Raw genomic sequence first — 25380 nt, 5'->3', positions numbered from 1 at the left:
TTGGCAAAGGGTCAAACTGTCCACTTCCTCTTCCACTGGTTTGAAATCACAATAACAACCCCTAATGTAGAGCGATTTTAATCCATCAAAACTGTTGTACGCTATCTATACTGTTACTTTTCTTCATATTGCTTATCTATAGTATTTTGCCACGACTTCTTTACTTTCGTCAATTCTTATTGACCTTTTTTGTCATGTTTTCTTGAGCCGGGGATCTTTTGGAAACAGCCTCTCTACCTCCCAAGGTAGAGGTAAGGTCTGCATACACTCTACCATCCCCAGACCCCACTTGTGGGATTACACTGGGTATGATGCTGTTGTTGTTGAACACTGTCGTACGCTATTAACTTTCTGAGACCCTTGCAAGTTTTCAAGTACAAATCTGAAGCAAACGGCAACTTGCCTGAGAGCTCTCCCTTACTGAAAATTTCACACCTGGAGACGCATATCGTCCTTGCTGACTTGTTGAATGTTACTAGCTGACGATATTCCCCAATTTCAACACGAAATCTTTTCAATCTAGTCATCCAGGTGTGGTCTCTATTGAAAATTAACGAGCTATCCAATTAATAAAAAGAGAAGTCAGCTTGTGTAGAGATGATATCTCATCAAAAGAAGTTAGTCCAGGAAGTGTCACCCACGTCGCTCTACGGGGCAATCTGACGAAGGAATATATCTTTTCACTCTCCAGCAAATTTAATAGCCTTAGATCTGTCAACTTGTCCATTGCTTGCGGCAGACGATGTAACCTTGTATTATCACAATTGAGCACTTGGAAATTGCAAAGATTATCAATAGGTGGTAACTCTGTCAACTCGGGGCATTTTTGTAGTGTTAGAACACGTAGATGCTCCAATACCAGTTTCACTCAGGTTCAGAACTCTTAGGACTGGAAATGCCAAGAAATATTCATGGGGAATTTCCCAAAGGGGATTATTATCTTGCAATAGTAAAGTTGTTGTCTCTGGGCATTCTGTGAAGTTTTCAGATAGATGATCAATTCTGTTAGTTACGAAAGATATTTTCTTGACTGACACTTTAATATGTGATATCTCAGTTAACCCAATTCCAGCTTGAATAAGAGAATTATCTTCCATCCCAAAGGAATTAGCTATCCATATAGCAACATCACGAACCACGTCAGGCATCTTCACAGAATCCATCTTACGGGTTTCTTCTAGCAAGCAGGCATCTTTTAGACTCTCAATCATTGTGATTCCCCTGTTGTAGCCTTCTTCATACGTGTCATGTTCACCAATGAACCCCTCTGCCCACCAGCAATTAATGAGATCATCTGTTGGAATAACCACCGGATATAAGGAGCAATACAAGAAACAACTTTGAATGTCACCTCTCTTTTTGTGCACATTTTTGCTTCTTTGCTCTGAGGATATTTCAATATCCTGAGATTCTAAAGAATCAAAACTCCACTTGATGACCTTGTAAACCTTTTCTTTTACATCTTTGCTATGAGGTTCAGACATTCTATGTGATTTCAAAGCATCTTCCCAGAGCTCAATCCACTTCTTCCCTCTCATAGATGCTCCAATAACAGTGATTGCCAAAGGTAATCCATTGCACTCTCTTACAATTTCCTTTGTGAATGGTTGAATATGCTCCAGATTGGCACTATTTCCAGCATTTTTGACAAATAATTGCCAAGATTCATCCTCATCCAATGTGTAAACCTTCATTTCGGTGTCTGTTTTCATATGCCTATAGACATACAAAAAACGGGAAGTTAAAATTACCTTGCTTCTTGCGGGATCTTCCGGTTGGGGCACACCTATATGATCAAATTTATAGCTTCCCAAACATCATCCAGTATAAGAAGGAAACTCTTTTCTTGCTTGAGCCTTTGATAGATTTTGTTGGCACGCTTTCTATACTTCCCTCGTTATCTACCGTTAGGTTTAGTCTGTTGGCAATTTGTGCTTGAACCTTTCTTATGTCTGTTGGTGGTTTGGGCATTGTAATCCATACCACAACACCAAAAGATTGTTTGGAGCTTGACTTAGCAGTCTTTAGGAGCTCATTGTTCAGATTCTTCACCAAAGTATGTTTTTCCAACTCCTCCCATACCCCACACACCGATGATGCATACCTGAAGGGATTCAAATACCAAAAAAATAATTTACCCACAAGTTTATGATGCAACAATGGTCATATAGAAGAAATTTAAAAAATTAGCGAAAGGACTTAGGAGGCTATGATCATCCAGTCATAATCTCTTGATCTCAACTTACTCTCCACTTAAACTCCTTAAGAGAAGTGGTAGACACCCATACTTATAATAGGAAAAAAATCTTCTTTTGACTATAAAATCTAATTAGCCAAGAATTAATAAAATTAGCAACTACCAAATTCTAAACAATTTAGAATTACTAATCTTGATTAATTAATTCCAACTCTACCTCCTAAGGTAAGGGTAAAGTCTGCATACACTCTATACTGCCCAGCCCCACAAGGATTACGTTGTTGTTGTTGATTAACTAATTCCAACAATACCTTATTGTCTTCTAATAGTTGTAGGATTTTGTTGAGATGATAGCCTTCTCTTTCCACCTTCTCTTTGATGTCATCTCTAAACTTTGTTAGCTCCTCCATATCCTTGCTTAGAATTTCAAGATTTGATGAGAAATGGACAGTATTTTTCAACCTTAGGATACAACAGAAGAAAGCATGTCCATTGTACAGTTAAAAACAAAAATGGTTCTGATCAGAATGTAAACTGACTGTTTCTTGTTTGTTCAAGGCAGAATTCGGAGAACTAAAAGAAAACGTAAAGAAGAAGGCAAAGACAATTATTGGAGTAACTGGCCATGTAATTCCAAAAGAGACATCTATGAGCGTAAATTATGGGTTCAATGGAAGGACTAACTTTGGTCTAAATGCTGTATTTTCAGTCGAATATGTATAAATTATTAATTTAGAAATAAAGATTTAGAATTTCGAATTCATAATTCAACTCCAACAACAAGGGTTGGAGCTAGATAATAAATATAGGTTTGATCGAACCCGTAACTTTAGTGCAAATTCTATATTTATCTTAATAAATTTATTGAATATGTATAATGTATTAATTTATAACTCCAGTAATTTTAAAGATTTAGAATTTCGAATCAAAAGCGTCAACTCCTGGCTCCGCCTTTATGCAACAACATAGGTGGAGCTAGAGTATAAATTATGAGTTCTACGAACGTATTAACTTTAGTCCCAAACCCTATATTTTTCTTAATAAGTTCATGAAAATATGTACAAATTATTAATTTATAATTTAAAGAATTTTGAATCAATAAGCTTTAACTCTTGGCTCTACCTTTATGCGATAGCACGCGATGGAGCTAGAGTATAAATTATGTGTTCTACCGAATTAACCAGTAACTTTGATCAAAAGCTTGTATTTGTCATGATAAAATTTGTTGAGTGTACAAATGATTAATTTAGAACTCAATTTAAAATTCTTAACTCATAAGCTTCAATTCCTGACTCCGCCTTTATGCAATAACATGGGGTGGAGGTAGAATATTAATTTTGGGTTCGACTGAATCCAATATGGTCCCAAACACTATATTTGTCTTAATAAATTTATTGAATATGTAAAAATTATCAATCTAAAATTCAGTAACTTAAAATAATGACTTCAAATCCATAAACTTTAACTTTTGGCTTTGCCTTTACTTTACGCAACATGACTGACAATAATTGAACCCATCAACAACCACACAACCACACAAAAATTTCAAGAGTCCCCACGCAGAAAGAAACCACTGAGATGCCTTTTGACTGATGAGTGTCTTTTAATGTCTCCCAGAGATTCTGTATTTTCCATTAACAATCTATTCGACACAAATTGTGAAAAAATATGTAAATTAAATTGGACATATTGGGGAAAAAGAAAATGTAAGAGTTCAGAATGATATAAGACCCGGTTTATTGTTAGAATTAATGGTAAAAAAAACACCTGAATTAATATATTTTTGTGAGTTTCACATCCCAACTATCACCTACTATTTCTTTTCCTACATGAACTATCAATATTTATATATCATAACACGCTTTGAAGTAGACCAACTATTAGTTGTTTCCTTTCGTACCTGAACTATTAACTAAGTGTGCTTTAATACATAAATGTTAATCAAGTTGGATTTTGTATACCATTTTTAGGTTAATTTCTACTCAAACACTATCATTCACAAGTTTCCACCTTGAGATCTTGATATGTTTTCTAAAATCTTCAAGTTTGTACAAGAACACTAAAAAAAAGTATCTTTCAATATTTGGTTTCCCTGAGGTAATTCCACAAACACCCCCACCAAACTTCATTTATTGTAAATCATTTATGAAGGTTAAGCATATTTTTGACATTAGTTGGTGGAGGTTGAAGAATTTATGTAACCCATTACATGGGAGTTATTTGGAGGTTGGAGAAGATACCGCAATAATTAATGAGTGTGATGTATTATAGTTAACTTCTAATGATGATATTAACCATATGACTGGAAATGGCGAATTTGGAGAAAATCACTAACTAGTTTAATCTCGTTAGTTGAGATATTGATGTATACCTCTGATTATGTAACTCAATTGTTATCGGAATCGTTACTGAGCATTGAAAAGCTTACTTTAGGCCAACTTTGTATGTTGGACTTAAATTATCTTCCGGGGTTTAGCAATGAACTACATTTCTTTGAATAAATTAGTTTGACGAGGCTCGTGCTAGGTTCGGGCCCGAACTTAAAATTTAAAGGGGAAGTAATCCATATATACCGCTCATACATCTAGTTTTTTTTTTTTTTGCGCGGAATGCCCTTTATTTGGGGTGGTCATTAATTTTTGCCCTTCAAATTGGTGGTCTTTAAATTATACCCCTCGCCTAACACCCCAAGGTTGTGCGTTCGAACCCCAGCTCAGTTAAAAAATAAAATGAAATTTGCAACCAAAATTCTGCCTGTGCGGGCCAAATTTTGCCTGAAGGGCAGAATTTAAAGACCACCATTTTGAGGGGTAAAAATTAAAGACCACCCCCAGCGAAGGGAATCCTGCAAATTGTATTAATATACTTTGTATAAACACATGAAACTAACTCAATTCAATACCTATTTCACGTCCGTTTGCCAACATACAAGTTCCAACAGCTCAAAATTCCAAGTTAACAAAACAGGAGATAAAAAGATCCCAACTTTCACAATGCAAACGCTAATCTCACTAACCATGAACCCTAATTAGACTACAAATTTCACAAAACTAAAGACAAAAAGATGCAATCTTGGAAACACTAACCACTGCTGTCGAAATCGATAAATGACTATTAAAAACTTTTATTTTACATGTCAACATATTAATATGATGTATGAACAAATTACTTTTATATTGACCCCAAAAACCCAACACGTCTAGTTGATATTATAGGGTATTTTTTGTGTGGACGGAGCCAAGATTTATATTAAGGAGTGTCAAAAAATATAGATATGTCGTGACCTGGGTTCGAACAAGTGACAGATCTTAGGGACTTTTTGCAATTCCTTAACTACTGCGCTAAGCCTTCGACTTGTGTCAAGGGATGTCAACACTAGTATATATACCTATAAATCCAAAATTTCATCTATCTATATAATGTAATTTTCCTGCGAAGGGGTGTCGGGACACCGCTCGGGCAAGAGTAGCTCCGCCCCTGGCCACAAGTGCAAATAATTGGTAAATATAAGAGTTCTGGAGATCAACTAATGCGTAAAAGTATATCTGATGAACCCATTCGGATTTTGGGTTTGTGGGGAAAGTAGTTTATGATAGAATTGAATTGAAGGGGAAGATGAGAATGAGAATCAGCATAGGGGAAAACAGAGCGTGGACTTGCAAATTAAAGTACCAAAGGGCTAATTAGGGTAAAAAAGGGATAGTTAGGTCAAGGGACACCCAGCATAATTTTTCTAAATATAAAAGTGAATATTTTAATTAAAAAAATATAATTTATGTTAGTAACAATTAAATTTTAAATAAATATATTATATATAAAATAAAAATTTTCATTTCACTACGTTAATATCTTAACTTTCATTTTGATGAAATTATTTACTTCAAATTAGATACGGAACCATAATTTGTGGTTTGTAAGTTCTGAATCCTAATTTTTAAAATTATTTAGTTCTAAATTTATAATCTACACATATTTAATGAACTTTTAAGACAAATATCGAATTTGAACCAAAGCGCTACCAAATCCGATCAAACCCGTAGCTGACGCTCTAATTCCGCCATGCTTCAAACTCATTTTGTGTTTCAAAGATTAACTTTAGTTAATCAAACAAGAGATTTTAAAGATAACTGAATCTTTACTGATAAAATTGTCTTCATTTTCAACCAGAGGCGGATCCGGATTTAAATTCTAGGGGTTCGATTTTAAGATTTTAAGTATTGAACCTATTATATTTTTAAAGTTATAGGTTTATATCTATTATTTTTTACACATTTAATAATTTCTGACACATAAATTTATGCTTCGCGTCAAATGTTTGGGGTTCAATTGAACCCCAACTTACCATGCTATATACGCCCCTGTTTTCAACACTATATGTCATCATTTAATAATTTTTAAAACAATCTGAAAATCATTTTGGTACAAATCTTTGTAAACAAACATGTTCATTAAAGTATAGATATAAAGTAAAAGAAATGCTTACATGTAAAAATCTATAATACGCAACAAATGAAAAAAAGGAGAAAACGATAGAGCAACAAGAAGCAAAAATATCTAGCAAAAAAATGACTATATTTTAGATTAATAGATAAGATCAATAGAAGAAAGCAACAAGGAAAATAAAGTGCAGCGGGGGGCTACTCCTCCCTAATCAGGGGTCTTGAATTCGAGCCTGGGTATGAATTTTTTTTTGATAGAGAGCGCTTTCCCCGATTGGGACACCCTACGCGATGCAAATCCGAACTAGTGAAACCCAACATGGATATCGGACACCTGATTAAAAAAATACGGAAAAGGCTCATAAATACCCCTAACCTATTGAAAAAGGCTCATAAATACCCTCGTTCCACCTTTTGGTCTAAAAATATCCTTCCATCCACCTTTTAGGTCTAAAAATACCCTTAAGGTTTGTTTTTGGCTCAAATATACCCCTCAAACTAATAAGTTAAAATTAACTCTTTTAAAAAGTCAAATGACATTTTGTAATTGGTCAATAATAAAATTCCGTAATTTAAAAAAAAATTTCCAATAATAAATTGCCAGTAATTTAAAATTCCAGATTAAAAAAAAAATTGACAATAATAAAATTCCGTAATTTACATATTTTTTTAAAAAAAAAAAATTGTGTGGAAACTTTAGGTTTTAGTGTTTTATTTTTTAAGGTTTTGATTCAAGCGTGTTATTTTTTTAATCAGGACATAACTTTATTTTGAACATAAATCTAATTCAATTATTCTACTATTTTTTGAAAAGAAATGGGTGGGTTTGCGTCTTCAAAATTGGGTGGGTTTTACTTATTCTAAAATTAAAATGTATGACCAATTACATTTTTAAGACGCAAACCCACCCATTTCTTTTCAAAAAAATAGTAGAATAATTGAATTAGATTTATGTTCAAAATAAAGTTATGTCTTGATTAAAATCAAAACCTTAAAAAATAAAACACTTAAACCTAAAGTTTCCACAAATTTTTTTTTTAAAAAAAAATATGTAAATTACGGAATTTTATTATTGGATTTTTTTTTTTTAATCTAGAATTTTAAATTACTGGCAATTTTTTTTTTAAATCTGGATTTTTTTTTAAATTACGGAATTTTATTATTGACCAATTACAAAATGCCATTTGACTTTTTAAAATAGTTAATTTTAACTTGTTAGTTTGAGGGGTATATTTGAGCCAAAAACAAACCTTAAGGGTATTTTTAGACCTAAAAGGTGGATGGAAGGATATTTTTAGACCAAAAGGTGGAAGAAGAGTATTTATGAGTCTTTTTCAATAGGTTAGGGGTATTTACGAGCCTTTTTCAATAGGTTAGGGGTATTTACGAGCCTTTTCCGAAAAAAAAAACAATAAATAAGGTATGAGGTTCAGCACTTTTTGAAAAGCAGACCATAGGAACAAAAAGTAAAATTGACTTTAAAATATCAGGTTAGGTAACTAATTGAAAAGTTTGATATATTATTGTAAACTTTTGTGTGCCTTTTTTTTTTGACTAAAACGAAATTACTTGCTGAGGCGGAGCAAGCAGTAGAAACTACCAAGCTGGAGTACGGTAGGGGAAAGTGCGGAGCCTCCCACTTGTCTGGGTTACAGGACTGGCTAACCTAACTATAAATTTCCATCAATGTCGGGATAGACAGATGTCTAGGATAGTACACTTACAAAAGCCCTTAATTGTCCCTTATATATATTAATAATGATGTTTAACATGAGAATTCAGGAAGAGCAAACTCACGACTTGCAAAACACTTGAAAAGAAAGATTGGTTACATAATCGAAAACGTACACTTGCATTTGTCTCTTATTTATATCGGCTTACCGCTAAGAAGGGTCCTTAGTTTTATAGTCGAATGACAATAGGTAGATTAATAGAGCACAAGATATGATCATCTATGGTAATCTGCATACCAGCAGTAATGCAGCAATAGTCACCAACGATCTCTGGAAAACTGAAATCTGATGATTTAAACATTTGAAAACAACTACGTGGTTCAAAACCCACAATATCTGATAGAAATAGAAAACTGGTTTGCAGTCAAACACAGGTAACAAGTTCAAACACTGAATATATAGATCTCTTCTAAAGGGGCAAAAATCTCTTTTTCGAGCTCAAAATGCTCATTCATCCTCCTGGCTGCGCAGCCTAGCAAGCTTGTTAGTAACAACCACATCAAGTTGGGCTGCTCGCTCCACAATTTCTTTCCTCTTCCTTGTGGACACGTTATGCGCGATCTCTGCACAGTAAGTTCTGTGACCAAAAAGGAAAAGTGATTACTAGGCCACCAAGATCAAAGAAAGGGAAACTAATCTTTACTTACTGTACTTGTTCCATTACCTGTTGTGCATCATTAGAATGTCAAGTTCACTTGCATTGTGCACAACAAACTTCTTGAAGCCATTGGGAAGATAGTGGCGGGTTTTCTTGTCAGACCCGTACCCAATGTTGGGCATCAGGACACATCCCTTGAACTTTCTTCTAACTCTAGAATCAATACCCTTTGGTCGGCGCCAGCTTGGCTGTCATTGATAAATTCAATAGTTAGTTTCATTTGGTACGCCATGTGAGCTGATGAAAGGGAAATGCTCTGGGACTTTACATGCCTAACAAAGATTGCTAACTATAAACCAATTAAACAACATGATTACATATAAAACTAAATTGCGCTATACCTATAGTTTTCTCACCCCACTATCACAATATTCAATGCATCACATTATATGCAGAGAGGGTCAGAAAAATAGTGTATTAGATATCACATATCATATTTAACAGGAAGCTGATCGTTAGTGAAGCTAACTGTGGTTCCCTGGCTGCTCTGCAATTTGGCTCACCCTTAAAACAAAATGCATAGAACCAAAGTAGTTCTGTTTCTTGGATACCAAGGGCAAATAATAACCTTTAGGAAATCACTTTTAGGACAACTAAGGTTCAACTCCTTTGCTGTAATTTCAGCTTCTAAAGTAGCAGTTTCATTTAAAAAAATGGGGACGAGCAGATATTCATCAATTAGGGGTCCTGGAAAAGTTTTTTGAATTCTGACTATTTGAAAGTCAGTACTAGACTTAAGTCATACCAGAGGAATTGCTTTTATTTCTTCACCTGTTTAAAGAATATTTTGCACAATCTAAATTATGTTCATATTCCTTCACTTAAATAGACTAGTTCTTCCCATCCCCTGAAACTACCTCCCAAGGTAGGGGGTAAGGTCCGCGTACACTACCCTTCCCAAACCCCACTCGTGGGATTACACCGGCTATGTTGTAGTAAAAAGAGCCATACAAATGCAATAGAGATCAGATGGTAGTTCCTGTTCTGATTCATCGTTGAACACTAACAGTATAGGTGGATGAAATCATCACACCTCTTTGCAGAAACAAATCCCAAAACAAAACAAACTTAAAAACAACGAAAACTAGTATTGTTAGCATTACGCCAAATTCACTTCCTCCTCACAATAGCAATTTAAATCAGCTTTACTTGCACCTTAACTAATCATTAAATAAACCTACCCATAAAAAATGGGGAAGACGAACTCACACTGAGCTTCATAGAGGTAAATTTCTCCTACATTTCAACGCCTCAACCACCCCTTTAGAACTACTTCCTTAGTTCCTTTTACTTCCCAATATTAAAGCACATAAAAATCTCATATGAACACTTCCATTACTAAATAAAGCAAATCTAACCATATTTTAGCACTAGTGTTCATAGAAACATAATTCTAGTACAGAACAAAAGGATATAATAATAACCAAATTCACTTCCTCCCCAATAATTTAATTTCTAACAACAACAGATAGTCATATCAGCTTGCTCGCAGCACTAATCATTCGATAACCTACACAGTACACAAGCATAAGTAATTGGCAAAACTACCCATCAAAATGGGCACGATGAACTCACATTGAACTTTGGTAGACGTAAATTTCTCCTACATCTCAATCATCCCTTCGGAACTACTTTTTCCTTTCAGAAATTAAAGCGCATAACCAAATTCACATCCTTCCCAATAACTTTAATTCTAGTCACAAAAGTGATTTAAGATCAGCTTGCTCACACCTCAATTAATCATTCGACAACCCACAGCCTGTTTGTATGAGCTTATAACTTATGGCTTATCTTAGTTATATTTTGGCTTAAAAACAAGTTGCTTAAAAGCACTTCTTTTATCTTACCCAAACACTACAAAATTGCTTAAAAGCTATTTTGAGCTTTACAGAGGTAAATTTCTCTTAATTTGACAAACCTTTAATTTTAACATCTCACACGACATGTTCAAGACAACAAAATTAAAGGGCATTTTAGTACATTATACATATCTTTAGTTTAACACCACAAGATTCAAAAAACTTATTTATTTTCTTATTATTGAAAGTGCAAAACAAATCTCATATAAACACTTACATTTATACTCAATAAATCAAATCTAAGCTTGACAAAAAAACAAGAATACTGAAACAGAAAGAGTACCTTGACAGTGATTCTTCTGTCACATTGAGGCCTCTTGAAGTGTTTAACTCTCTTCTTAACAACCTTCTTGTTCAACAGAGGTACTGCCATTCTTGATTTTTTTTTTTTTTCACTACACACAGTTAACAATTAATAGTATTATATAACAAAATTCATTCATAGAGGAAAAAATAAAAAGAAGAGATAATAATAATAAAGGAGAATTATTAGAGACTTACAGTGAAGAGAGAATTAGGGTTAGTTTTTGCTAAAAAGCTGCGGCCTTTGTTGTGGAAGTAGTGTTATATACCTCAGGTGGCTAGGGTTAGAGAAGTGAAAATACAACAAGATAATTTAAAAAATAACATAAAATGAGATACCTTTCGTACCCAAATATAAAAAGAAAAATTTCAGAAATATACAAGTTGGTCATTTATATTATAAAAAAAATTCTAAAACTTATTTTACCAAAAATAGCCCAAAATAGACAAACATATAAAAACGCAGAGAGAGAGAGAGAGAGCGAGAGAGAGTGAGAGAGAAAAGTTTGAGTCATTTTTTTTGTAAAAATTTAAAAAAGGGGTCGATTTTGATAGCATTTATGGACAATGATATTTTATTAAATTTAAATTCACAAGAAATTTGGATTATATTAAATTCAAGATATATTAGTCCAAATAAATATTATGGGCTAATATAATTGAATTGACTATTTAAGTCCAATAAATATGAATTTGATTAATGATCCGATGTTATTGGGCTAATCCATTAATTTGGGCTATATATAATGAGCCCACTTTGTTAAGCCCAAAATGTCATCTTCCTAGAGGTCCGCTTTGGTGCCACATGTCAAGTGACGTGGCATGTCAAGTCAAACAAAGGAGCCTGTAGGGTCACGACACATGTCAAAATGATACAGCATGCCTAGTCAAATCAAAGGCTAATGGAGATGTGCCACATGTACAAGTGAGATGTTCCGGCCAATCAAATATCGACATGTCAGCTTAAATCTGATTGGTCGAAAGAAGTCTGTCCCTATCACAACTCCTCCATCTTACGACTATAAATAGGGGTCTCATAATTTAGAAAAGAGGACATAAATTCTAACAAGAAGCCAGAGAGAGCTCGTGGATCAAACGCCGCAGATTTCTCTACAAGCTAAAAACACTCAAGTATTTCTCTAGAAGTTCTAGAGATCTAGACGAAGATTCAAAGTCAAGCTTCAAGCCCGTGAATCCAAGTACAAGTTCAAGATCAAGACCATCGGATTCAAGATCAAGCTCAAAAGCCCCTGAATTTATTGTTGAAAAGACGAATTAGAGGAATCATAGAGATTGTAACACTCATATTATGAAATCAAATACTACGATTGTTGCGATATTTTCTTGTCTTAATTATTATTTTCTCGACGCGAATTTTATTATCTACAAATTTTGGCACGCCTAGTGGGACAATCTCTACCTCTCATCTCAACTTTTCGACGATCGAAGCTCAAGAACATTGAAATGACTTCAGAGAAGACCAACTCCAAGGTTGCTAACTCCAAGTTCTCTGCTGATGTGGAAAGCATCCCCGACATTACCTTTGGTAGCATTGGACCAGTTACGAGGAGCAAAGCAAGCTTGTTGGGACAACAAGCACTCCAAGTGTCGTCCGTAACAACTCCTGTTTTTGGATCTTCATCCCTAAAAGGAGCAAGATCCTCTACCGATGCATCGGAGGAAGGAAGCAACATTGCTGAAAAGATTAAGAAGGCTCTAGCTCTATTTGATCTCTCTGGATCTAAGAAATCTACTATGAAGGAAGATGATGATACTTCAAGTGACAGATCCTCTCTACTCACACCACATAAAGTAGGCCAGTCAAAGATCAACTTATGCGATAATCCATGCTATTCTCCAACATCCCCAACAATCATGCAAGCAATGGTAACTAACGCTTCATCGATGGAGGAGACACTAGCAAACTTGGCAAAGGTGACTGATGACTTAGCCCAGCATATGCAAAATCAAGATGCTCGGATTGAGAAGTTGATGGACAAGATGGATGAATTAATAGAAGGAGAATCCAGCCACGCACCTGGGAAGGGTCCAGAAGCACAGGAGGCTGAACCTCGTGCAAAACAAGTACCGCCTACCAAGGAAATTCCAGTTTCTTCTGAAGGGATGATTCCGCTCAACCGACTAAAGGAGTTCATCGAAGGGACTATCAAGGATAAGTACGAAGTTGCTGCCAGGTCTTCTTTTACTTACGAAAAGCCGTACACTACAAGAATTGATAGCTTCAAGATGCCCGCCAGTTATCAACCTCCCAAATTTCAACAATTTGAAGGCAAGGGAAATTCAAAGCAACATGTTGCGCACTTTGTTGAAACATGTAATAAAAACATGTAATAACGCTGAGACCTATGGGGACTGTCTTGTCAAGCAGTTCGTCCGCTCCCTCAAGGGGAATGCCTTTGACTGGTACACTGGTCTTGAGCCTAATTCTATCGATAGTTGGGAGCAACTAGAGCAGGAGTTCCTTGATCACTTTTATAGCACAAGGCGTACCGTGAGCATGGTCGAACTTACTAGCACTTGCTAGAGAAAAGGGCGCACCAGTTGTCGATTTCATCAATCGATGGAGAAATGCAAGTCTAAACTGCAAAGATAGACTCAGCGAAGCTTCTGCGATAGAGATGTGTATCCAAGGAATGCATTGGGGGCTTCACTACATCTTGCAAGGAATTAAGCCAAGGTCTTTTGAAGAACTAGCTACTCGTGCTCATGACATGGAGTTGAGCATGTCTTCTACTAGGAATGAAGTAATGCATGTCTACGACCCTCGCAAAGGAAAGGACAAGTAGGAACCCAAGAAATGGAGCAAGTTCATCCCCAAGAGTGACAACAAAGAATCCATGAACGTCAATGTCTCGCCTGTAAAGTTTACTATGAAGGTGAGCAAAAAGCAGAGTATGAAAGCAACTTCCTTCCAAGACAACAAAAGCCGAAAGTCGACCTTGAAGGAGATGCAAGAAAGAGAATACCCCTTCCTGGATTCTGATGTCCCTGAAATTTTTAATGAACTACTTGAGCTGAAACTCATTGAGTTACCAGAGATGAAGCAGCCCAATGAAGTTGGAAGAATAAATGACCCAAACTATTGCAAGTATCATCGACTTGTAGGTCACCCTCTTGAGAAGTGCTTTGTCTTCAAGGATAAAGTCATGCAGTTGGCTAATGAAAATAAGATTCTGCTCGACGACGAGAAAGAGAGTTTGAATCAAGTCTCTATCACCTTTGGTTCTCTCGATCCGGTCCAGATACGCAGCTTTGAAGAGCATGAGAAAGAACTATTGGAGAAAGATAAAACCCAAGTTGATATAGACGATGATCAAGGTTGGATTCTGGTGACTAGGCGGAGACACCGTAAAACAAGTTCACAAAAAGAATCATCTAAACAACCAACTAGGAAGAGGATGGTTAGAAAACAAAGGAAGCAAGAATCAGTTGAGCATCCGAAGAAAGCAAAAGTGGAGGTGAACTACCACCAGGAACCACGACGTCCTGTGACTCTGGAGGAATTCCTACCGTGTTGGTTCCGCAATATGACTGCTCGAGACAATACTAAGGCATCATGCTTCAATACTGATAAAGAAGAAGCAAAGGATGAAAGCCTGTCAACACTGTCTCTATCGTCTTCTGAAAAACATGTTGAATCTTCTTCCCAAGAGGTACACGCATGTGATATAAGAATCACATTGACGGATGGCAATCTTATACTTGGTAAAACACTACACAATAGTCCTTTGTACATGGTGGGTTATGCCCTCGAGAAGAGGATAAACAGAATATTGATAGATGATGGATTTGGAGTTAACATTCTTCCTATTTGCACAATGAAGGAACTTGGCATCACAACTGAAGAACTTTCTGAAAGCCGCTTGATGATACAAGGATTCAATCAAGGGGGCAACGAGCCATAGGTGCTATCAAATTAGATATCACCATTGAAGATTTGCGATCAAGTGCATCGATGCATGCCATCGACGTAAAGACTTCATACAATATGTTGTTTGGCAGGCCATGGATACACGAGAACAAAGTTGTCCCATCCTCCTACTATCAATGTCTGAAGTATCTCGAAAGCAACATCGAAAAGAAGATAGTTGCGGATGATAAGCCATTTACTGAAGCAGTCACACTTCGTCGATGCGAAGTTCTACTTGAAGAACTACATTGTAAGAGAAGTAAAAGTCGATGACATCGCAACTACCAAGAGTGATAAGGTCGCAACTAAAAGAGCTGATGAAACTATTGAAAAAACTGGAGTTGATTCTGAGGTGCCGTACCCCAGTATGAATAAAGGGAATATTGTGTTTTTGAAGAAGAAGAAGAAGACAACTCCCGTGCTCTGCTATGTTCCAAAGATGAAGAAAGAGGAAGGTCAACCATCTGAAACTCAAGGAAGTGTGCTAGGGGGGCTAACTCTTCCTATCAGATGAATTGACGCGATAAATTTGTCCTCAAAGCTACTTGGAGACTTCGTGGCTCAGAATTCTCCGTAAAATATGGCACTCCCTACAAAACGTACAAATGAAGGTTTTGATCCAAATGCTTACAAGTTATTTGTCAAGGCTGGGTACAACCCCAACGAGCCTTCAAAGTTAGGGAAACTTCCATCAGGAGCTACCATGATGCAATCACGTGAAGGCTTGGGATACAAACAACCTCCGCCAGTTCGCATATCCATAAGAAGGGCAAGTACTAACTACATCACTGTGGAAGATGAGTCTGTTGCTTCCAACAAAAGGCCTTCAGTGTTTGATCGTCTTGGAAAGACGACCGCAAAAGCTTCTGTGTTTGAGAGATTGGGGCCGTTGAAGATGAAGAAGAAGAAGAACAAGTTCCATAAATTATCAGAGCGTGAAAATGCTCGCTTTGCCTAGAACCCAGAAGGATATACAAAGCTTGATTCCTTCTAGAATGAGGCGGCAAACAAACCTTGTAGATTCATGTGGGGAGGTACTAAAAGCAAAGTCTCACATTGTGGTGTATACCAAGGAGCGTGACGAAGATGAGGAAAGTGTAGGTTCTTCATATCATATTACTGCACAAAGTGATCAAGATACCTCATTTCAGATGGAGGTTGCCAAGAAATGGGAGGACATCTCATCGTGTTACCACATATCTTTCAATGATTGTGATCATCAAGAGCATGAAGATGCTAGAGATGCTCCTCCAGAACTTGAAGAAGGGGAGAAAACCATAGTAGACTCCTTGAAAGAAGTTAATCTTGGTACGAATGAAGACCCGAGGCCCACCTACCTAAGTGCTTTTCTAACAGCTGATGAAGAAGATACTTACATGGGAATACTCAAAAAATATAGGGATGTTTTTGCTTGGATTTATAAATAGATGCCTGGATTAGATCCCAAAGTAGCAGTCCATCATCTCGCAGTCAAGAATGGTGCCTGTTCTGTTAAGCAGGCCCAAAGGCATTTCAGACCAGATTTGGTTGATTCGATCGAAAATGAAGTCAACAAACTCATTGAAGCTGGCTTTATTCGTGAAGTTAAATACCCTACATGGATTTCGAGTATCGTTCCTGTGAAGAAGAAGACTGGCCAAATTCAAGTTTGTGTTGACTTTAGAGATCTTAAAAATGCATGCCCTAAAGATGATTTCCCGCTTCCCAACCCAGAGTTGATGATTGATGCTACCACTGGTTATGAAGCAATCTTTTTCATGGATGGTTCATCCGGCTATAACCAAGTTCGCATGGCGCCAAAAGATGAAGAGCTTATTGCATTTCGTACACCCAAGGGTATTTATTGTTACAAAGTGATGCCTTCCAGTTTGAAAAATGTTGGTGCCACATACCAAAGGGCTATGCAGAATATCTTTGATGATTTGCTCCACAAAAATATCGAATGCTATGTAGACGATTTGGTGGTAAAATCAAGAAAGAGGAGCAACCACTTGCAAGACCTGAGAATGGTGTTCGAGCTACTTCAGAGATATCAACTTCGAATGAATCCATTAAAATGTGCCTCTGGAGTTACTTCTGGAAAATTTCTTGGTTTCATTGTTTGACATCGAGGAATCGAAATTGATCAAGTCAAAGTTAATGCGATTTTGAAGATGCTCGAGCCTCGAAATATTTATGAGCTAAAAAGTCTGCAAGGGAAGCTAGCATACATTAGGAGATTCATTTCGAATTTAGCTGGAAAGTGCCAACTATTCAATCGTCTCATGAAGAAGGGAGCCCCTCTCAAGTGGGCCAAAGCATATACTATTGCCTTCGAGAATATCAAGTCATATTTAATGAAACCTCCAGTTCTAGTAGCCCCCGTACCTGGAAAACCATTGATACTATACATTTCGGCACAGGAAGGCCGGTCGGAGCATTGTTGGCCCAAGAAAATAGCGAAGGGAAAGAAAATTCTCTTTACTACTTGAGCAGAATGATGACACCAAATGAGCTGAATTACACGTCAATTGAAAAGTTGTGTTTGGCGCCAGTCTTCTCGATTCAAAAGCTGAAGCACTACTTTCAAGATCATAGTGTTCACCTTATTTCCAAGGCAAATCCCATTAAGTTTGTGATGTCAATACCAGTCCTCAGTGATCGACTAGCAAGGTGGTACCTCCAGTTTCAACAATTTGAGATGACATACATCTTTCAAAAGGCTGTAAAAGGACAGGAATTGCCGGACTTCTTGGCGGATCATCCGATAAAGATGCAATGGTCGTTGAAATTCAACCTTCGTGGAAAATGTACTTTGATGGTGCTGCACAACGTGACAGAGCTGGTACTGGTATGATGTTTGTTACTCCACAAGGAGAAGTTTTACCATACTCCTTTACTTTGACACAATGTTGCTCCAACAATGTCGCTGAATATCAAGCACTAATAGTGGACTTGAAATGGCAGTCGACATGAAGCAGTTGCAGTTACAAGTATTTGGTGACTCTCAGTTGGTGATCAATCAACTCCTGGGAAGCTATGAAGTCAGGAAGCCTGAATTACTCCTGTATTATAGCTATGCTCAGAAGTTGATAGGATGGCTTGGTGATGTGACTCTTCAGCACGCTCCAAGGAAAGAAAATAAGAAATCCGATGCTTTAGCTGCTCTAGCTTCAACGCTAACTCTGCCAGATCAAACACAAGTGACTATCTGCCAAAAATGGGTAGTACCTCCGCCAAATGAGGATGAAGGCACGGAAAATGAGCTTGAGCATCTCGTAGCTGTTTCTGAACCTGCGAAGAAAGACTGGCGACAACCCATCATTGACTACTTGAGTTATGGGATACTGCCAGAAGACACAAGAAGAAGAACTGAAATTCGTCATCGTGCACCTTGATTCCTTTACTACAAGGATACTTTATATAGAAGATCTTTTGAGGGAGTGCTCTTGCAATGTTTGGGGGAGGATGAAGCAGTCCAAGCTTTACAAGAAGCACATTTAGGAGTATGTGGATCATATCAATCTGGACCAAAGCTCCACTTTCACATAAAAAGGATGGGATATTATTGGCCAATGATGGTGAAAGATTGCTTGGACTATGCTCAAAGATGTAAGGCTTGTCACTTTCACGCAAATTTTATACATCAGCCGCCCGAAGCATTACACCCGACCGTCGCATCTTGGACATTTTACGCTTGGGGGTTGGACGTCGTTGGTTCGTTGCCGAAATCTTCTAGTGGACACTTATACATCTTGGCTGCAACCGATTACTTCTCAAAATGGGCCGAATTTGTTGCTCTTAAAGAAGTGAAGAAGGATAATGTTGCGAACTTCATCCGAGTAAATATCATCTACCGCTTCGGCATTCCTCATTACATAATAACGGACAATGGCAAGCCATTTGATAGCAAATTGATGAACAAGATTTGTGATCTCTTCGATTTCAAGCAGCGTAAATCTTCTATGTATCATGATGCTGCTAATGGTCTAGCTGAGGCGTTCAATAAGACTCTGCGTAACTTGTTGAAAAAGGTTGTCTCCAAGTCCAAACGAGATTGGCGTGAACGAATGGAAGAAGCTTTGTGGGCATATAGGACGACTTACCGCACACCAACCCAAGCAACCCCATACTCGCTTGCTTATGGAGTTGAAGCTGTTATAGCCCGTATTTTGAACGTTTGGATATTTCAAAGTCGTCGTGGGAAGTTAAGGATGAAACAATTTTCAAAAACTACATTAATGCGCAAGTCGTTAAGAATATCATTTATGACCATTATTAGTATGAAAATATTGTGAGAGGCTAAGGGCAAGAAGAAAAATTGCAAAATGATCAATGGAAATAATGTGGAAGGTTAGGGGTAAAATGGTCATATTGAGAAAAGTCGAGGGACGAAACGGGAATTTCACAAAAAAAATCATGAAGGTTCAAAGGGTCACATTGGCCATTTGTTGGAGAACATAAGGGTCAAAGTGTGCAAGACAAGACTTGATTCATCTTTTAATTGAAGGAAAAGTTTCAAGAAAATATAAGAAATTTCTAGAAAGGGGCATGTGCCCCTCACATGATTGAATTATGTGGATATATATATGTGATCATCTTTCCAATTCAAGACCAAGAATAGAAAAATAAAACACAAAAAAAAAAAAAAGGTGAGGGTTCGGCTAAGGGGGCTGGCCGAAACCAGCCCCTCCAATTTGATCATGGAGGATTATGTTCTTCTAATTTTCTTGCTATATGGAAGATGCTTTTTAACATGGTGGAGTTGTTGAAGCAAGTAGGGTATTTATTCTTGCAAAAATATGGCTTAGCCAAGAGATGGAGGAAGATGAATGGAAAGGTATGGTTCAATTCTCTTTTACTTATGTTATGGGTGATTTGTGTATGTTGAAGTGTGTGGAAAAGGATTTAATTCATGAAACATGTGTGTGTAGTGTGGCTAGCCGTGGGTGTGTGTTGTAATATGGAAAGATTGGATTAATTCCATGTAATGTGTTACTTGTGGTTGTAATGCATAAAAATAAATGAAAGTTGCATGAAAATAAGCATGTGGTTATTGAGGCCGTGTGGGTGTGTATGTAGTTGATGTGGCCGTATGGTGTTGTCTATTGGAGAAGGGAGGAATTTATTTTAGTATATTAGTTGTGTCGTTGTGGATTTTATAACGCAAAAAGAAGTTTAATGATTCAAAGTTGAGATTATAGTAGTTTATGGTTTATTGTGGAAACTAATGTGAGCCAAATATAGTTCTTGTAATTTTGATAATAATGTGGTAAAAGTATGGTTTGTTGGTATAGATTGTGAAATTTTGGAGAAAGAAATGTATTGTGATGGTTCCTATGGAAGTTGGAAGATTTTGGATTCTATGGTGCGTTGTTTGAATTGTTTGAACATTTTGTGGGTTGTCCGAAGTGTTTTTGAATCTTGTTTAAGTGTTTTGGATTAGCACTTGAGTGTACGAATATTGATGTTAGTTCGATCGTATGCGGTTGATTTGAGCAAAAACGGAATATTGCCAAATTGTATAGCAAAGAGTCACTAATGTTAAAATGTGTTTTGAACCTCTTATTGGTGTTGTTAGTATCTTTGTTGGTTTGGCCGGGTTAAATTCCCGGATGGTTGTTGTTGATTTGTGGCCGAGCCTTATTCTCGGGATTGGTAGATTTACATGGGAGATGCTGCCGAAATTCCGGCAGAACATAAGTAAACGTGTTTGAAAGGTTAAGACAAGTATGTGACAACGAGTCTAACGAATGAATGAATCCTTTTGGACGTAGATTGACAAGATGGATAAACTCTCTTGCATGTAAGCAAACAAGTTGGATGCGTAAGCGCAACTAGTTGGTCGTCACTCAGGTATGTGAGGCTTACCTTTCTTTCTTTTGGCATGCCCTAGAGCCATGTAGGATATGATATGATATGTATCTTGAGGTGACTCCATTCTGTAATTCTGAGTCTGTCTGTGATCTGTATGTTTTCCCTAACTTAAGTGTCAAATGAGCCTGATAGGCGAATCGTGATCTAAGTATTTTGATGTAAACCTTCTGGGCTAATCATGCCAACACAAATGTTCTGACGTAAGTATTTGGCATAAGTGTTCCGATATGAGAAATTCCGATACAAGTAGGTACTCTGATCTGAACATTCTGATATAAATATGTGGAATTAAGTATCCTGGCATAACCCTTTTGATATATTTATTCTGACTTAAGTGTTCCGACGTACGTATGATTCCAAGAGTTCTATTTGGTTTGATCCATAATCATGTCTAAAAGGTAGTTAACCTAATTACGGCTTTGGTTTTCCAAGAAAAGCTTCTGAAATGATTATAGAGCGTTCTGTACTTCGAACGCTCGTAACTTTTGTATACTAACTCTGATTGACCCGAAACTCGTTCTGGACCCCCACATGTCTATAAGCATTCCGTCATAACCCTTTTGATATATGTATTCGGACATAAGTAGTCGGTTATGGGTAATCCGATGCAAGCAATTGGGAACATGTATTCTGATTGAGTAAAAGCGATAAGTACTTTGATAGAAATATTCTGTTAAAAGTAATTTGACATAAAGTATTCTGTAATAAGAAATCTGTTATGGATATTCTGAGAATATGTTTGAATAACCTGTAAGTAATCTGTAATAAGTGATCTGTATGGACATTCTGAGAATACGTTTGATTAACTTATTGAGCTTGAGTTATGCGCATTTGATTCTTCACGACTCTGCTCGTGCATATGTTATGACTTCCTTCGCCGAGTCCCGGGCCGGTATGTATCGTGCGGATGGTTCGCCGGGTCCTCTGTTGGGGGGCCGGGTTCCATATATGAATTCCGAAGTATGATGTGTCCGGTTCCGGGGTACTGTGTTATATGTCCGTCCCCGGTTACCGAGGTTATGTTACGAAGTATGATGTGTCCGGGCTCGGGGTGCTGTGTTATCTGTCCACCCCCGGGTACCGTGGTTATGTTGTGATGTGTGACGGAGATCGGAGAAAAACTTCTGGAAGATAGATGTGTTGTGGCGCCAAAGGCAGGAGTGGCAGCCACGTGCCTATGTTATCGTGCGCATTCATTGGCACTGTCCATCAGTTCCTCGGCGTGTTATCTGTCCCCGAGGCCACCATGCATATGATATGATGTGACTGTTCCTCGGAGTGTTATTTGTCCCCGAGGTTATCGTCTGTATGATATGGTACTTGTCCCGGCGTGTTATTTGTCCCCGGGGTTGCCGCGTATGTGCTACGATATCCGATTCTGATATGCATGACTTATGTGGGAAAGTAAGTATTCTGACCTTCCGTACATTCTGTATTCCGTCTGCTATGTGATGTCATCCAAGCAATTTGTACGTTCCGTAATCTGTCTGGTATACGAGATGAGTAAGTATGATTCGTGTCTGGAAAAGAAAAATGATAAGCGTTTGATATTTCTGAATAAGTTTTTGTATGTTGTTCTGTCTATATCAGTCATGGTTTCGTTTTCTGTACTTATGCCTTACATACTCAGTACATATCCGTACTGACCCCCTGTTCTTCGGGGGCTGCGTTTCATGCCGCGCAGGTACTCCCAGACGAGATGGAGACATTATAAAAGCTATTTCAGTGCTGGCGAACTCCAATTGCTCCTGGAGGACTGCCGAGTCAAAATTTGACATAGCATATACGTTATGGATTCTGTATAATGTTAGAGACTTTGCAGACAGAGTCGTGGGTGTGGTGTGTCAGTTTAGTAAGTGGCTCCAGCAGCCAATGTGTCGTTCTGTGTTATGCTATGACGTCTGTGGGAATTACAGACCCCTTTTGATTTGAAAGCTAAGAAAAAAAATATATGTGTATTTGCTGTAAGATTTGCTATGTATTGTGTTTTATGAAGTTCAAGAGTCCGGAAGAATTTTGTACGAATGAAAGTCTGTGGGTTCGCTCGGCTCCGGATATGGGGTCGGGTGCCCATCACACCCTAGGGGAATCAGGGTGTGACAGCAGTCCTACCACTTGAGCGCCAAATACCTTTTTTACGACTTGCTATTCAAGAAGGGCTCACTGAAGAGGAAAATGCTCGATTACGTCTTGCAGAGTTAGAAGCACTTGATGAGAAAAGGCTGGAGGCTCAACAAAATCTTGAATGTTATCAAGCCCGTCTATCTCGTGCCTTCAACAAAAAGGTTCGCTTGAGGTCCTTCCAAGTGGGAGATCAAGTTAAGCAGTAAGAAGACCCATCATCGTTTCCCATAAGTTTGGGGCAAATTCACCTCAAAATGAGATGGACCATATGTCATACCAGAAGCATATTCAAGTGGCGCTTACAAGCTTGTTGATAGGGATGGCCTAAGGATCGGTCCTATCAACGCAAAGTTCTTGAAGAAGTACTCTCCTTAAAGTAAGATGACACTTCTTAAGGCACGAGCATAAACTGCATGCAACTCCTGGCCCGCAAGAGTATAAACTGTGCACGACCCAAGAAAATGTCCGCTAGGTTGAAAATCTCGCAAGAGGCGGCCTAGGCAAAAGTTCGGACACAAAAAAAAAATGTCCGCTAGGTTGAAAACCCCGCAAGGGGCAGCCTAGGCAAAAGTTAGGACACAAAAAAAAACTCATTCTTTCTGAACTACGGAATGACTTGATTCTAAGCTCAGTCTCATGAGTTAAAAGAAAAAATAAGTACATCACTCTATGTGTTGTCTGAGTAAAGCATGATGGAATGAAATCCGTCTAACAAGGCACCTGGAGATCGTACATACAAGCATCCTTTTGTTGCAATTTGAACTTTCACTAAATACCAGTGGTCCAATAAAGGCAAATCTCCATGACAAATGAGTTTCTCCAATGGAATGACTCTAATATCTTAGAGAGTGGTTAAATCACGGAGTCAAAATTTGCAAAACCGTTGGTCTCCAAATTGAAGGCCTCAAATAATCTAAGGTGAATTTCCCCAATTTATCTGGGATGATCCAGAGGGTTTCCAACTTTTATTTTTGGATACATATTAGATTAGTAAGTCTAGTTTCCTGAGAATTTGGCGGCTCATGATTTTGATGTTCCTACATCGAGATATGAATTTTCTCGACGAAACTGCGAATCAGAAACTATCAACGTTTTAGCATGCAATGTAAACTTCCTGAATTTATCTGGAACAATTCAGATTATTGTTGGATTTTATTTTTGGATACATGTTAGATTATGAGTCTAGTTTCTTGAGAATTTTGCAGCTCATGATTTCAACGCCCCTACATCGAGATATGAATTTTTTGGCGAGACTGCTCGAATTTGAGAAATATTGGCGTTTCAGCATGTAGAGCCAAATTCCTTGATTTATCTGGGATGATTTATATGTTTGTTGACTTTGATTTTTGGATACATGTTAGATTTATGAATCTAGTTTCTTTTGCGGCTCGTGATTTCAAAGCCCCTAGATCGAGATATGAATTTTTTTGGAGAAACTGCTCGAATCTGAAAATTATCGGCGTTTCAGCATGTAAAGCTAACTTCTTGAATTTATCTAGGATTCAGATGTTTGTTGACTTTTATTTTTGGATACATGTTAGATTCCTAAGTCTAGTTTCCTGAGATTTTGCTGCTCGTGATTCCAACGTTCCTACATCGAGATATGATTTTTTTTTGCGAGACTACACGAATCCAAAACTATCGGCATTTCAGCATGTAAAGCCGCCCAAAAAAAAAAAAAAACTTCGAGACATGAACAACAACGTTTAAGAGAAGGCGAAGCCTAATACAACAGCAATGTGCAACGAAACAAGTAAATGGTCCTTGATGTTGAAGCACAAAAGAGATATCAAGGAGAATTGCAGTATAAAGCAAAATGTGAGAAGCCTTTATTACTGTCAAGAACATCGACTAATCAAATGCAAGAAAGCAAAAGGAGTGCAAGTAAAATATATATATATATATATGTTCCTATAGGCTAATCTAAACGTAATTTACAATTGATTAAGTCTTGACGCATAGCTTCTAGACGCTCCTTCTTTTTCTCCATATCAATCAAGTCGTCAGCATTCGACAAGTCTACGTCAAAGCATGTATCGAAGTCGTTGCTAGCAGTCGAGGCTCCTAATTTGGCTTCTTCAACTTCTTTCTCGATGACTTCTAAGAGGGCTTCTAAATCTCTCTCCTTTTTTCGCAGCTTCTCTATCTTCTCCTTCACCTTATCTAGGGATTGATGGATAGAGGATACTTCTGCAACCTTTTCGTATTCTCCGAGCATGGCATTCGAAAGACGCTCTCCAACTGCTATAAACGACTCTTTTCTTGCAGCTTCCACATCCT

General features: G+C 37.5%; 1 protein-coding gene, 1 non-coding gene and 1 pseudogene across 2 annotated transcripts; all 3 read right to left on the bottom strand.

Annotated features, from left to right (window-relative positions):
• Positions 1-408: 408 nt before the first annotated feature.
• LOC132609400 (disease resistance protein At4g27190-like) lies at positions 409-2850 on the bottom strand (annotated as a pseudogene).
• Positions 2851-8638: 5788 nt separating this feature from the next.
• On the bottom strand, positions 8639-11513 carry LOC132609398 (large ribosomal subunit protein eL32z-like). The gene is made up of 4 exons (XM_060323370.1): positions 11388-11513; positions 11170-11281; positions 9034-9215; positions 8639-8946 (listed from the first exon to the last, which is right to left on the bottom strand). Exons 2-4 carry the CDS (start codon positions 11257-11259, stop codon positions 8817-8819), a joined length of 402 nt encoding a protein of 133 aa, XP_060179353.1. The 5' UTR covers positions 11260-11281; positions 11388-11513; the 3' UTR covers positions 8639-8816.
• Positions 9987-10065, bottom strand: LOC132612486 (small nucleolar RNA Z195/SNORD33/SNORD32 family). Its single transcript, XR_009571841.1, has one exon. It is a non-coding gene; the product is annotated as a small nucleolar RNA Z195/SNORD33/SNORD32 family (small nucleolar RNA).
• Positions 11514-25380: the final 13867 nt, after the last annotated feature.

The sequence above is a fragment of the Lycium barbarum genome, chromosome 9 (assembly GCF_019175385.1).
Source record: "Lycium barbarum isolate Lr01 chromosome 9, ASM1917538v2, whole genome shotgun sequence".
Classification (NCBI taxonomy): Eukaryota; Viridiplantae; Streptophyta; class Magnoliopsida; order Solanales; family Solanaceae; genus Lycium; species Lycium barbarum.
The sequence above is the reverse complement of the archived record's forward strand: the minus strand, read 5'-3'. Positions and strand labels throughout refer to the sequence as shown.

What these genes read in the sequence shown, in the direction of transcription:
- LOC132609398 (XM_060323370.1), bottom strand. Translation starts at nt 11,259, where the DNA reads ATGGCAGTACCTCTGTTGAACAAGAAGGTTGTTAAGAAGAGAGTTAAA. An exon ending in ACAGAAGAATCACTGTCAAG is followed by an intron (nt 9,216 to 11,169) that starts GTACTCTTTCTG and finishes TATCAATGACAG; the next exon opens with CCAAGCTGGCGCCGACCAAA. An exon ending in ATTCTAATGATGCACAACAG is followed by an intron (nt 8,947 to 9,033) that starts GTAATGGAACAA and finishes TTTTGGTCACAG; the next exon opens with AACTTACTGTGCAGAGATCG.